The sequence below is a fragment of the Choloepus didactylus genome, chromosome 19 (genome assembly GCF_015220235.1).
Source record: "Choloepus didactylus isolate mChoDid1 chromosome 19, mChoDid1.pri, whole genome shotgun sequence".
Classification (NCBI taxonomy): Eukaryota; Metazoa; Chordata; class Mammalia; order Pilosa; family Megalonychidae; genus Choloepus; species Choloepus didactylus.
In genome coordinates this window covers 36,324,298-36,337,859 of record NC_051325.1, presented here as the reverse complement: position 1 = coordinate 36,337,859, position 13,562 = coordinate 36,324,298, and the positions used below count along the sequence as shown (strand labels likewise).

The 13,562-nt window shown below is 45.2% G+C and overlaps 1 protein-coding gene across 12 annotated transcripts in view; it reads right to left on the bottom strand.

Moving 5' to 3' along the window:
- Positions 1-4,623: 4,623 nt before the first annotated feature.
- The window catches only part of EFCAB8 (EF-hand calcium binding domain 8), a 110,641-nt gene continuing 101,702 nt past the window's right edge, over positions 4,624-13,562 (bottom strand). For 6 of the 12 annotated variants that reach the window (XM_037811101.1, XM_037811100.1, XM_037811103.1 and 3 more), the window contains 4 exons: positions 9,657-9,789; positions 8,223-8,427; positions 8,021-8,119; positions 4,627-7,009 (listed from right to left, as the gene is read on the bottom strand). In XM_037811101.1, the coding sequence (XP_037667029.1) occupies positions 6,596-7,009; positions 8,021-8,119; positions 8,223-8,427; positions 9,657-9,789 (851 nt within the window). In that variant the 3' untranslated portion in view covers positions 4,627-6,595. Of the gene's footprint in view, positions 7,010-8,020; positions 8,120-8,222; positions 8,428-9,656; positions 9,790-13,562 lie in introns of all 12 variants that reach the window. The other 6 variants (XM_037811096.1, XM_037811093.1, XM_037811104.1 and 3 more) reach the window with 3 other exon arrangements.

Here is a 13,562-nt window from a genome sequence, read left to right as displayed (position 1 = left end):
CCAGGATACACATACTTTTCTAGTGCTCATGGAACTTTCTCCAGAATAGATCATATGCTGGGACATAAAACAAGCCTCAATAAATTTAAAAAGATTGAAATTATTCAAAGCACATTCTCTGACCACAATGGAATACAATTAGAAGTCAATAACCATCAGAGACTTAGAAAATTCACAAATACCTGGAGGTTAAACAACACACTCCTAAACAATCAGTGGGTTAAAGAAGAAATAGCAAGAGAAATTGCTAAATACATAGAGACGAATGAAAATGAGAACACAACATACCAAAACCTATGGGATGCAGCAAAAGCAGTGCTAAGGGGGAAATTTATAGCACTAAATGCATATATTAAAAAGGAAGAAAGAGCCAAAATCAAAGAACTAATGGATCAACTGAAGAAACTAGAAAATGAACAGCAAACCAATCCTAAACCAAGTAGAAGAAAAGAAATAACAAGGATTAAAGCAGAAATAAATGACATAGAGAACAAAAAAACAACAGAGAGGATAAATATCACCAAAAGTTGGTTCTTTGAGAAGATCAACAAGATTGACAAGCCTCTAGCTAGACTGACAAAATCAAAAAGAGAGAAGAACCACATAAACAAAATAATGAATGAAAAAGGTGACATAACTGCAGATCCTGAAGAAATTAAAAAAATTATAAGAGGATACTATGAACAACTGTATGGCAACAAACTGGATAATGTAGAGGAAATGGACAATTTCCTGGAAACATATGAACAACCTAGACTGACCAGAGAAGAAATAGAAGACCTCAACCAACCCATCACAAGCAAAGAGATCCAATCAGTCATCAAAAATCTTCCCACAAATAAATGCCCAGGGCCAGATGGCTTCACAGGGGAATTCTACCAAACTTTCCAGAAAGAACTGACACCAATCTTACTCAAACTCTTTCAAAACATTGAAGAAAATGGAACACTACCTAACTCATTTTATGAAGCTAACATCAATCTAATACCAAAACTAGGCAAAGATGCTACAAAAAAGGAAAACTACCAGCCAATCTCCCTAATGAATATAGATGCAAAAATCCTCAAAAAAATACTTGCAAATCGAATCCAAAGACACATTAAAAAAATCATACACCATGACCAAGTGGGGTTCATTCCAGGCATGCAAGGATGGTTCAACATAAGGAAATCAATCAATGTATTACAACACATTAACAAGTCAAAAGGGAAAAATCAATTGATCATCTCAATAGATGCTGAAAAAGCATTTGACAAAATCCAACATCCATTTTTGATAAAAACATTTCAAAAGGTAGGAATTGAAGGAAACTTCCTCAACATGATAAAGAGCATATATGAAAAACCCAAAGCCAGCATAGTACTCAATGGTGAGAGACTGAAAGCCTTCCCTCTAAGATCAGGAACAAGACAAGATGCCCGCTGTCACCACTGTTATTCAACATTGTGCTGGAAGTGCTAGCCAGGGCAATCCGGCAAGACAAAGAAATAAAAGGCATCCAAATTGGAAAAGAAGAAGTAAAACTCATTGTTTGCAGATGATATGATCTTATATCTAGAAAACCCGAGAAATCGACGATACAGCTACTAGAGCTAATAAACAAATTTAGCAAAGTAGCGGGATACAAGATTAATGCACATAAGTCAGTAATGTTTCTATATGCTAGAAATGAACAAACTGAAGAGACACTCAAGAAAAAGATACCATTTTCAATAGCAACTAAAAAAATCAAGTACCTAGGAATAAACTTAACCAAAGATGTAAAAGACCTATACAAAGAAAACTATATAACTCTACTAAAAGAAATAGAAGGGGACCTTAAAAGATGGAAAAATATTCCATGTTCATGGATAGGAAGACTAAATGTCATTAAGATGTCAATTCTACCCAAACTCATCTACAGATTCAATGCAATCCCAATCAAAATTCCAACAACCTACTTTGCAGACTTGGAAAAGCTAGTGATCAAATTTATTTGGAAAGGGAAGATGCCTCGAATTGCTAAAGACACTCTAAAAAAGAAAAACGAAGTGGGAGGACTTACACTCCCTGACTTTGAAGCTTATTATAAAGCCACAGTTGCCAAAACAGCCTGGTACTGGCACAAAGATAGACATATAGATCAATGGAATCGAATTGAGAATTCAGAGATAGACCCTCAGCTCTATGGCCGACTGATCTTTGATAAGGCCCCCAAAGTCACTGAACTGAGTCATAATGGTCTTTTCAACAAATGGGGCTGGGAGAGTTGGATATCCATATCCAAAAGAATGAAAGAGGACCCCTACCTCACCCCCTACACAAAAATTAACTCAAAATGGACCAAAGATCTCAATATAAAAGAAAGTACCATAAAACTCCTAGAAGATAATGTAGGAAAACATCTTCAAGACCTTGTATTAGGCAGCCACTTCCTAGACTTTATACCCAAAGCACAAGCAACAAAAGAGAAAATAGATAAATGGGAACTCCTCAAGCTTAGAAGTTTCTGCACCTCAAAGGAATTTCTCAAAAAGGTAAAGAGGCAGCCAACTCAATGGGAAAAAATTTTTGGAAACCATGTATCTGACAAAAGACTGATATCTTGCATATATAAAGAAATCCAACTCAATGACAATAGTACAGTCGGCCCAATTATAAAATGGGCAAAAGATATGAAAAGACAGTTCTCTGAAGAGGAAATACAAATGGCCAAGAAACACATGAAAAAATGTTCAGCTTCACTAGCTATTAGAGAGATGCAAATTAAGACCACAATGAGATACCATCTAACACCGGTTAGAATGGCTGCCATTAAACAAACAGGAAACTACAAATGCTGGAGGGGATGTGGAGAAATTGGAACTCTTATTCATTGTTGGTGGGACTGTATAATGGTTCAGCCACTCTGGAAGTCAGTCTGGCAGTTCCTTAGAAAACTAGATATAGAGTTACCATTCGATCCAGCGATTGCACTTCTCGGTATATACCCGGAAGGTCGGAAAGCAGTGACACGAACAGATATCTGCACGCCAATGTTCATAGCAGCATTATTCACAATTGCCAAGAGATGGAAACAACCCAAATGTCCTTCAACAGATAAGTGGATAAATAAAATGTGGTACATACACACGATGGAACACTACGCGGCAGTAAGAAGGAACGATCTCGTGAAAAATATGACAACATGGATGAACCTTGAAGACATAATGCTGAGCGAAATAAGCCAGGCACAAAAAGAGAAATATTATATGCTACCACTAATGTGAACTTTGAAAAATGTAAAACAAATGGTTTATAATGTAGAATGTAGGGGAACTAGCAATAGAGAGCAATTAAGGAAGGGGGGAACAATAATCCAAGAACAGATAAGCTATTTAACGTTCTGGGGATGCCCAGGAATGACTATGGTCTGTTAATTTCTGATGGATATAGTAGGAGCAAGTTCACAGAAATGTTGCTATATTAGGTAACTTTCTTGGGGTAAAGTAGGAACATGTTGGAAGTTAAGCAGTTACCTTAGGTTAGTTGTCTTTTTCTTACTCCCTTGTTACGGTCTCTTTGAAATGTTCTTTTATTGTGTGTTTGTTTTCTTTTTAACTTTTTTTTCATACAGTGGATTTAAAAAAGAAGGGAAAGTTAAAAAAAAAAAAAAAGAAAAACAAGGAAAAAAAAAAGATGTAGTGGCCCCTTGAGGAGCCTGTGGAGAATGCAGGGGTATTCGCCTACCCCACCTCCATGGTTGCTAACATGACCACAGACATAGGGGACTGGTGGTTTGATGGGTTGAGCTCTCTACCACAGGTTTTACCCTTGGGAAGACGGCTGCTGCAAAGGAGAGGCTAGGCCTCCCTATGGTTGTGCCTAAGAGCCTCCTCCCGAATGCCTCTTTGTTGCTCAGATGTGGCCCTCTCTCTCTGGCTAAGCCAACTTGAAAGGTGAAATTACTGCCCTCCCCCCTACATGGGATCAGACACCCAGGGGGGTGAATCTCCCTGGCAACGTGGAATATGACTCCCGGGGAGGAATGTAAGACCTGGCATCGTGGGACGGAGAACATCTTCTTGACCAAAAGGGGGATGTGAAAGGAAATGAAATAAGCTTCAGTGGCAGAGAGATTCCAAAAGGAGCCGAGAGGTCACTCTGGTGGGCACTCTTATGCACACTTTAGACAACCCTTTTTAGGTTCTAAAGAATTGGGGTAGCTGGTGGTGGATACCTGAAACTATCAAACTACAACCCAGAACCCATGAATCTCGAAGACAGTTGTATAAAAATGTAGCTTATGAGGGGTGACAATGGGATTGGGAAAACCATGAGGACCACACTCCACTTTGTCTAGTTTATGGATGGATGAGTAGAAAAACAGGGGAAGGAAACAAACAGACAAAGGTACCCAGTGTTCTTTTTTACTTTAATTGCTCTTTTTCACTCTAATTATTATTCTTGTTATTTTTGCGTGTGTGCTAATGAAGGTGTCAGGGATTGATCTGGGTGATGAATGTACCACTAGGTAATGGTACTGTAAATAATCGAAAGTACGATTTGTTTTGTATGACTGCGTGGTATGTGAATATATCTCAATAAAATGAAGATTAAAAAAAAAATAAAAATAAAAAAAAAAGAGGGGCTGCAGATTCCTCTCAGCCCACCTCTCTGGACTGCTGTGAGGTTCAAATGCAGCAGGAAGTCAAGTAGCCCCTGAGAAGGAGCAAGTGCGTGGCAGATAGACCCGGGCAAGTAGCGGGCAGAGGGCCAGGCCTGCCCCTGGTGGGGTTTGGAGTGGTGCTCAGACTGAGGGCACCGGTCTGACCAACACACCCAGCTCCTACCCTCACAACCCGTCCTAAGATCTGCTCTTCCACCCCCTCGCCTCCTGCACTGCAGGTGCCTACAGCTCAAGTAGCTCTCCTGATACTCGAGTGGATCCACAAACTGGGGGAGATTCGGGGGTATAGTATGCAATGTATGTGACCTCAATAAACCCTGGTCCCTGAGCACCCCCAGGCTCCCTAATCCAAGAACCAAGGCTTGGAGGCTCAGATCATAGTTTCCTCCTTGGTGCAGAGAGACAGTGGCCCCAGGAAGGAGGCCCAGGCAATAGGTGATAAAGGGGAACTCCCTGTCAAAAAGGAAGAGGGCAGCCCTGTCCCTCTACACCTGTCAACTATGAAAGGGGATGGAAGGCGAGGTGGAGAGAGAGATGAGAAGTGACATGTATGCCCCTCAGGCTGAGCCTTTGGCAGGAGGCCCTGCAGGGATACTGCAGCAGTTACAGACACCCCTGGGGACAAAGGGCACTGTGGCCAGCACAGGGCAGAAGCAGCAGGCAGCTCTGGCTCTCCCCAGGCACCAGGTGGTATGTGAAGGACCCAGAAGTCCCCACCAGAAATGGGATGTCAAGGTGTCCAAGGGCCTAGCAGAGGCCTGGACTGGGTGCCTCTGGGCTGGAGGGTGACAGACCAGGTGGGGAATAATGAACCCAGAGAGGGCAAGTGGTTCCAAAGCCAGATGGTGGCTATAATGGGTTGAATTGCGTCCCCCAAAAAAGAAACGTTAAAGTCCTAATTCCCTGTACCTCAAAATGTGACCTTATCTGGAAATCAGGTCATTACAGCTAGAATAAGGCAAGTTAAAATGAGGTCAACCTAGAGTAGGGTGGGCCTTGAATCCAGCCTAAAAGGTGTCCTAAAAAGAAGGGGACAGGAGACACAGACACAAGAGGAGAGAATACCATGTGATGATGGAGGCAGAGACTGAGCCACATGCAAACCAAGGAACTCCAAGCATTGCCACCTCCAGAAGCCAGGAGAGAGGGCTGAATAGATTTTTCCCTATAGACTTCAGAGGGAACAGGGCCCTGCTGACACTTTGATTTGGACTTCTGGCCTCTAGAACTGTGAGAAAATAGATTTCTGTTGTTTTAAGCCACGCAGTTTGTGATACTTCATTACGGCAGCCCCCGGAAACTAAGGCAGTGGTATAGCCAGGGCAGGTGCTCTCCACCATGCTTCAGGCCTCCCTTGCACAAGGGACAGGACAGTTTGCAAATGCAGGATGCCCTGGGGTAGAGTGCCCGATGGTGAAGGAGGATGGACAGACAGCAGGGGCAGGAGACAAACAGCGGCTACCACCACCGGACAGCTGCTGGGCCTCGCTCTTGCTGCGAGGCTGAACTAAGTTTCTGAGCCAACAGGTCACCCCAGCGGCATGGCCCACCTACCACATGTAGAGACCTGCGAAGTCCCTGCCCCAGAGCGCCGCAGCCGCCCCTGGCCTCCTTGGCAGAGGGACTCTAGCCTCTGCATCCTGTCTGCACCGTCAGGGGAACCTGACCAACCTCGGAAGTGCCGGCTCCCCGACCTAGTGGAGAGGGACACGCAGCCCAACCTCATGGCCGTGGGACTCCAACAGCTGAGGAAATTTATTTTATTTTCCTGGTCTCTGGTGAGGAGCCAGAGAGAAGACAGGTCAGCTTCACTAGAGAGGCTGGGTGGGGGCAGCTGGAGGAAGGTCCTCACCCCCTAGGGTCTGGGAGGGAATAAGCCAGCCACACGCAGCACCCTGGAGGGCCTGGTGGGCAAGCAGCCGGACTGGAGAGAAGGGCAGGAGCACCTCAGAACTTGACGTGGGAGCCCCTCTTCATGGAAGACACAAGCCCTGAGCGGTGCCTGAGTGTCTGGGATGGGACCGAGGGGGTGAACTGGATCACGGAGGCTGACCAGGGCCGCAGTGAGGAGGAGGAGGACTGGAGCCTTGGGGAAGTGGATGAGTTGGAGTCCAGAAATCTGGAGGCAGAGGCTGAGAGGGAGGGCAAGGAGGAGGGGCTGGAGGGGGCAGCAGGCATGCTGGCGGCAACGTCAGGCACGGCCTGCTCCCTGTCGCCCTCCAGGCCCTTCTGGACTTGATGGGTCACCATGTGGATGCGCTGGACCCTCTCTTCTGGGACCCTGTGTGTGGCAGAGAAGTCAAACTGCTGGGTGGGCTTCAGGTCACTAAAGTGCAGATTTTGGTAGATCTGAGGCAAGATCTGTGGGGGACAGAGCAGGGGAGCATGGTGAGGGCACCTGTTGGAGCCAAGGGCCCCAAGGGCCACGGGCAGGCTTGCAGAAAGGATATTGGTCCCCTCCCTCTGTGGAGCACTGAAGTTATTCCAAATAAAGGAGGCTCCAGAGCACTGTGGTCACTGCTGGTAACCACAGCCTGCAGGACCTGCTAGCTGACTCTGCACAGGCCAGACACCCAGCCCTATCTCGGCACATGCTTGCCAGGTGCTCCGAGTGGGGCTCGGGGCCACGAGCTCCTGCACAGGCTCTTGTCTCTCCCGTCCACCCTCACCAAGTTGCGGACAGGGGCAAGCAATCCCTCCCACCCTAGCCTTTCCCCGGCCTGGGACAGAGGAGTCCTGCAGGGAGGTGGCCTTTGGTATTATCTCACTTGTTCCTAATCCCCACCATGGGGGAAGGAGTTCCCCTAATCTCCCTGAGGCAGATGAGGAAAACGAGGCTGGGAAGGATTGGGATCTGCCCAAGCATGAGGCAGGGTAAGTCTCAAGTCTGCTCTTTCCACAGTCCCCTGCTCCTTCTTTAATGCCCCAAGGAGGGCTACCCCTCTTCCTTTCACTCTTACTTACTGTGTGCCTGGTCCTAAGAAACCCCGTGTCTGCTCTTGAGCAGCCCACAATCATGGGAGCACGAGCAGTAAATGCACTACCAAGCAAATTAATAATCACAGACTACAGGAAATGCTTTGAAAGCTATAGAAAAGTGCCAGACCAAAAAGGACCTCCTCCCACAAGTCCACTGAGCTCTGTTCTCAAAGACAAAACCTGAGTCTGTGGCTTCAACAGACTGTTTGATAAAGCCAACAAGCCAGACTACCCACATTCCAGAACTGTCTGTGGCTCAGATCCTGTTAAAGGATGGATGTTGCCATCACTCCCACTCGGGGGCCATGTGGGCACAAGGTGGCCACTGATGAAGCTGGGACCCTTTGGCCTTCAACCCCAGCATCTCAGGAAGGTGGCTTTACCCTGTCTCACCTGATACTTCATCCAGGCATACTGAACATTGGTGGAGAGAAGCGCAGGACTCCGTGACCGTTCCTTGTACTTATATGCTGCTCCCAAGACTTTACTCACCTACAGAAGTCATGGGCAAGAGTGAAGACTCAGGGCTGAGAGTTGGGGGCTCTTCCCCTTGTCCTCCAGTGCCCACCCCCACCCCACCCCCCGTCAGCCTTACCAGCTTTCCCTTAGATTCCCACTTGAGCCAGCTGCTCTCAATGTCCTTCAAGGAGCGTTCTCCTGCCCATGGTGACAGCAGGGCCATCTTCTGCACTTTGGCCCAAGCTTCAGCCTCCTTGTCTGCCTTCTCATACAGGAGATCCATCAGTGCCACCTGCTCCCGCCGCTGGTAGGCCAGGACCTCAGCTAGATCCCGCTCTTCCCTGCCATGAAGGGCTTTCCTTTACAAGCTGCTCCCCTCTCCCCCACTCCCCAAGAGGTAGGGCAGCCCTCTCAAGAACCCCAAGAGGGTCTCCCTCTCCTAGGCCTGATCCTCTGCTATCTCTCACCCTTCACCCATTGTCAATTGCCCAGGGTCCATCATAGAGCAAGTGCTCAATTAATATAAGCAAAGTCCAGATTAATCTAGCCCCAGCAAGGCCTGTGTCCCCACCACCTACCTGTGCTCTTCTCCATGGAGGACTCATATCCCCTCCCACACCATTGTGACCTTAGCTGAACCTTCTTATGTGGAATATTTAAGCAGACTCCCCTTCCCAGAGAAACCCTGCCTCCAACTTTTTTGATACCCCCCACAAACAGGAATGTCAAGGTGTGCCTTAACAGGGAACTCAGGAGACCCAAAGACTCTATAAGTGCCCGGCAAATTCCTACTTATACCTCAAAACCCAACTCAGAATCCCCTCTCTTTAAAGCCTTCCATATTGATCCACCCAATTAGGTAGACTGTCCTCTGAGTCATCCTTGTTCTTAATACTCCCATGACTTATCACATAGTACTGAAGTCATGAGTTTACATGTCCACCTCCCCAAATAGATTGTGGTTTTTCTAAGGTAGGATCTACGTCTGGATCATTTTAGGTCTTTAGAACCTAGAACAGGGCCTATAAGTCAGTGGGGCCTCAAAAAGTATTTTTTGAATGAACCAACATTATTTAAGACTTGGTCAGGAATCTGTGGAGTGTGGTTGGGGGAGGAACCTGTAAGGGAAGGAACAGGTAGCAAGCACCCTGCTCTTCCCCATGAATCAGAGAAATAATGCAGTGTCTGCTTGGGACTAGAGCCCTTGGCAGGGGCCTAGACACTCTCCTGCCAGGAGCCTCTGGTCACTTGGAAATGGCCTCTGCAGGGTAAGCCTGCCTGGCAAATCTGAGCCTGGCCCTATCTGAGGACCTGAGTCTTTTGTCCTTTTCCCCTTTCCAGCTCAATTTTTCAGCTTGAATGGGCAAGAACAGGGCCTCAGGCCCTTAGCACATAGCACCCACCTGGGGAGTAAAGTTGCCTGCAGGCCTCAACCCTCTGGCCTTCCCAATGCCCTCCCCCACCATGCCCAGCACTACCCAACCCAGGTGCAGGCTGCCTGGGACCTGGGAAGTCTCTCAGCATCCCTTTCTCAAGACCAGAGAAGACCAGATGGGCTGTAATAACTCACTGAAAGTTTGGCTGGAGGGCCTTTTTGATAGCATCTTTGGAGTCAACCTTGTCCTCTAAGGTAGCTTCTTGTTTATCATCACCATCCCTCCAAGGATCCTGTAGCCTTCTCCAAACAGTCAAGCCAAATGTCCCTGAGATTTAACCAGAGACCCTACTCAGTAACAAGGACTGCACTGGTAAATCCCCCTTCTCTGAAACCTCTGCCTTCTGCCTCCATCCTCAAGGGTCAGCCAGCAACCCCTTATACCCAGTCCAAATATTGAGGGCCCACCATATGCCAGGCATTATATTAGGTACTCAGTAAAAATCTACAGGAATCAGACACCAGCTTCAGAATATGCTTGGAGATCAGACCTAAAGCTTCCTGCCAAAGCATAGGCTGAGATGGGGAGATTACTTTGACAATGACTGAATAATCCTCAGTTCGACTTCAAGTCACTTGTGTATAAAATGACAATGGTATAAAATGGCCAGGCATCCACCAGATGGGAGGTTTGGGCAGGGAGGAGGGCATTGCTGGAATAGAAAGTAGGTAGTCAGAATAGAGAAACAGGAATCCTACCTTCCAGGCAGAGTATAATGAATAAGATACTCTTCTACTGCCAAAAAAATTTACAAAATCCTATTTTTAAGTCATTGGAGAGCTGTAGAAGCAAAGGAGACTACATTAACTAAAATTAGAGAGAGGGAAGATTCCTTCCAAGAATTGAAATTAGGAGCTGTTTTCTTTTCTGGAGGCATGTCCTGAAATCTGGTCACACACTGAGTGAGAATCAGGTGTAGCTTAGGTAAAAACAATCTACTGGAGAGAAGAGTAACCAGCAGAGTTAGTGATGGCCATGCTAGCTGGCATGATGGATTAAATTGAGTGCAGTCCCAAATGCACCACCATTTTTCCTGCAGGATATCTGCTGAGCACTGCGGAGGCTCAGGTTCTGGAAATTGGGCTAGAAAGGCAGAATGAGATCATTGGGAGACAGAGTCCCACTAGAGGGAGAAGCCTACAACAAACACACAACACACTTTGTTCATGAGACAACTGGAAACAGAGGTGAGCTGAGTCCACCTAAAGCTGCAATCAAGCTCTGAAGCAGCTCAATTCCTACTGAATTGAGGTGATCATCCCTATACAGGGCAAAGAGCAAACGCTCTATAGGAAAATAACTTCAATTTCAGTCTCTAGACAGTTATTTTTAACACAAAGTTCAGAAAATTATTTTTTATGTATAAGACTTGAAAAGGTAGGAAAGTGTAACCAATAAAAAAAGCAGAAATAAGCATTAGAAGCAGATTCAGAGATGATTCAAATATTGGGGTTAGCAAAAAAAGACTTTAACATAACTATTATAAATAATGTAATAAAATAAAGGAAAATATGAACCAAATGGGTGAAAAGAAGGAGAATTTCAACACAGAATTGGACTTTATAGAAAATAATCAAACAAGCATTCTAGAACAAATAAATACACCCGAAATTTAAAATTGGCTGGAGGAGTGACATCATGAAGATGGCAGAATGAGAGACTCTGGGACCCCATACACCCACAGAATCTTTAAACAATAAGCAAAAACAGGCAGAACCATCTTTCTCAGAGTTTCAGAAAATAGTTAAAGTGCTGCAATAGCTGGGTGAGTGCCAAGTTTTTAAAAAGGCAACTTAAAAATGGTAGGAAAACTTTGTGGCACCTTTGCTGGCCCTTTCCCTACCTACTCCTTGGCTCAGCCTGGAGCCAGCCTGTTTGCCTAATGCAGGTCCTTGCATTAGGCAGGAGGAAGGAGGAAGCAGAACGACCCTGGTGCACATACTGGTGTGCATGAACATCCGTATCAATTTGTCTGCTGGCAGACTGAAAACTGAACCAGGACACTTGTCTCTGATTTGCCATCCAAGAATGTGGAAGCAGCTCACAAGGCAACCAAAGCACTGTGACAAAATAATCAAATTGCAGCTGCTTGGGGCAAAGAATTCACAGCTTTACAATATACAATATAGCACCTAGGATCAAGAGGAGGGTCTCTTTCCCAGGGGCAGAAAGGTATTGAGATCTGTGTAAATGGGGGAATTCCTAAGGTCACAGACACATGCCCAGGACAAACACATACCCAGAGAAGACCAGGGAGGACCGTAAGTTGCCTCTGACCAATCTTCAGATTCATAGTTGGCCTGGCTAAGCTCTGATGGAGAGCACTCACACGGAACAAACTGAAAACTCTGGGAAAGGTGTTGCTTTCTTTTTGTTTTTGGTTTGTTTTTTCTTTTCTCTCTCCATCTCTTATTTTTGTTAGCTCCTAGCATTAAAGGGAATGCCTATCATAACATTAGTGGATATAAGCTTAAAGAAGAGACACCTCAATGACTAAATTCCAGAGTCAACACATTAAAAATTAAGATTTTCTAGAGTGCAACATAATATTACATGGCATGTAAGGAAACAGAAAATGATGATCCATTCAAAGGAGCAAGATAATACATCAGAAACCATCAATGAGGAAGCCCAGGCTTTGAACATACCAAAGTCTTAAGAAAGAAACCTGTCTTAAATATTCTCAAAGAGCTAAAGGAAAATGTAGAAAAACTACCAAATGAATTCAGGAAAATGATATGTGAACTAAAGGAGAACTGCAATAAAGATATAGAAATCATATGGAGGAACCAAACAGGGCTGAAGACCACAATAACTGAAAGTTAAAATTCCCTATCGGGGATCAACAGAAGATTAGAGCTAGCAGAAGAAAGAATCATTTAAAGTGAATATAAGACAACTGGAAATATTCAGTCTGAGTAGAAAGAAAAAAGAATGAAGAAAAGTGAGCAGAGTCTTAAGAGATCTGTGGGACAGCATCAAGTGTACCAATGTACAGATTATGGAAGTCCTAGAAAGAAGGCGGGGGGGGGGGGCAGGGATAAAGAAAGAATATTCAAAGAAACAATGGCTGAAACCTCCCCCAAATTAATGAAAGACACGAATATACATATCCAAATAGGAGAAACGCAAAACATCCACACTGAGACACTTTATAATCAAACTGCCAAATGCTATAAACAGAGAAAAACTGCTGAAAGCTGCAAGAGAGAAACAATGCATTATGCACAAAGGAGCCTCAAAAAGATTAAGTGCCAATTTCTCATCAGAAACCATAGAGCCAAGAAGGCAAAGGTAGGATATATTTAAAGGGCTGAAAGAAAAAACTGTCAACCAAGAATTCTATATCTGACAAAACTGTATTTCAAAACTGAGGGAATGATTAAGACATTCCAAGACAAAATTCATCACCACCACATCACCACTAGACTATAAGAAATTCTAAAGGGAGTTCTTCAATTTGAAAGGAAAAGATAACAGAAAGTGGGTCAAAAACACATGAGAAATAAAGATCCCCAGGAAAGGTAACTACATGGGTAAACATAATGCCAGTACTATTGTATGGTTGGTCTGTAACTCCACTTTTTACTTCTTACAGGATCTAAAACACAAATGTATAAAAAGTAATGATAAAAACCAAGATGGCGGCTAGGTGAGACAGGGCTAAGGAACACCTCCATGGAAAACACTAGATAAGGACCAGAAAATGACCCAGAATACCGGTTACTGCAATGTGCCAGCTGGACGAGATCTGCTAGTTCCCAGGGGCTGTATACTTGGTGAAACTGGGAGTCTGCATTCTGAAACGAGTGAGTTAGCTGGCTGGAAGTCCCGCAGCCACGCGGCGATCCAGGGAAGCCAGGGTTTGGTGTCTGGAGACCAACGGGCTCTTTTAATGGAAAAAAAAAGGGGGGGGGAACCCAGGAGCAGCTGCAGGTGCGATCATGGGAAACACGCAGTAAAACACAGCAAGAAGGGGCTGGGCCGGCCTCTCGGTGTCTGGCCTGGAAGATAGCCCGCTGCAGATATCCCTGGGGTCG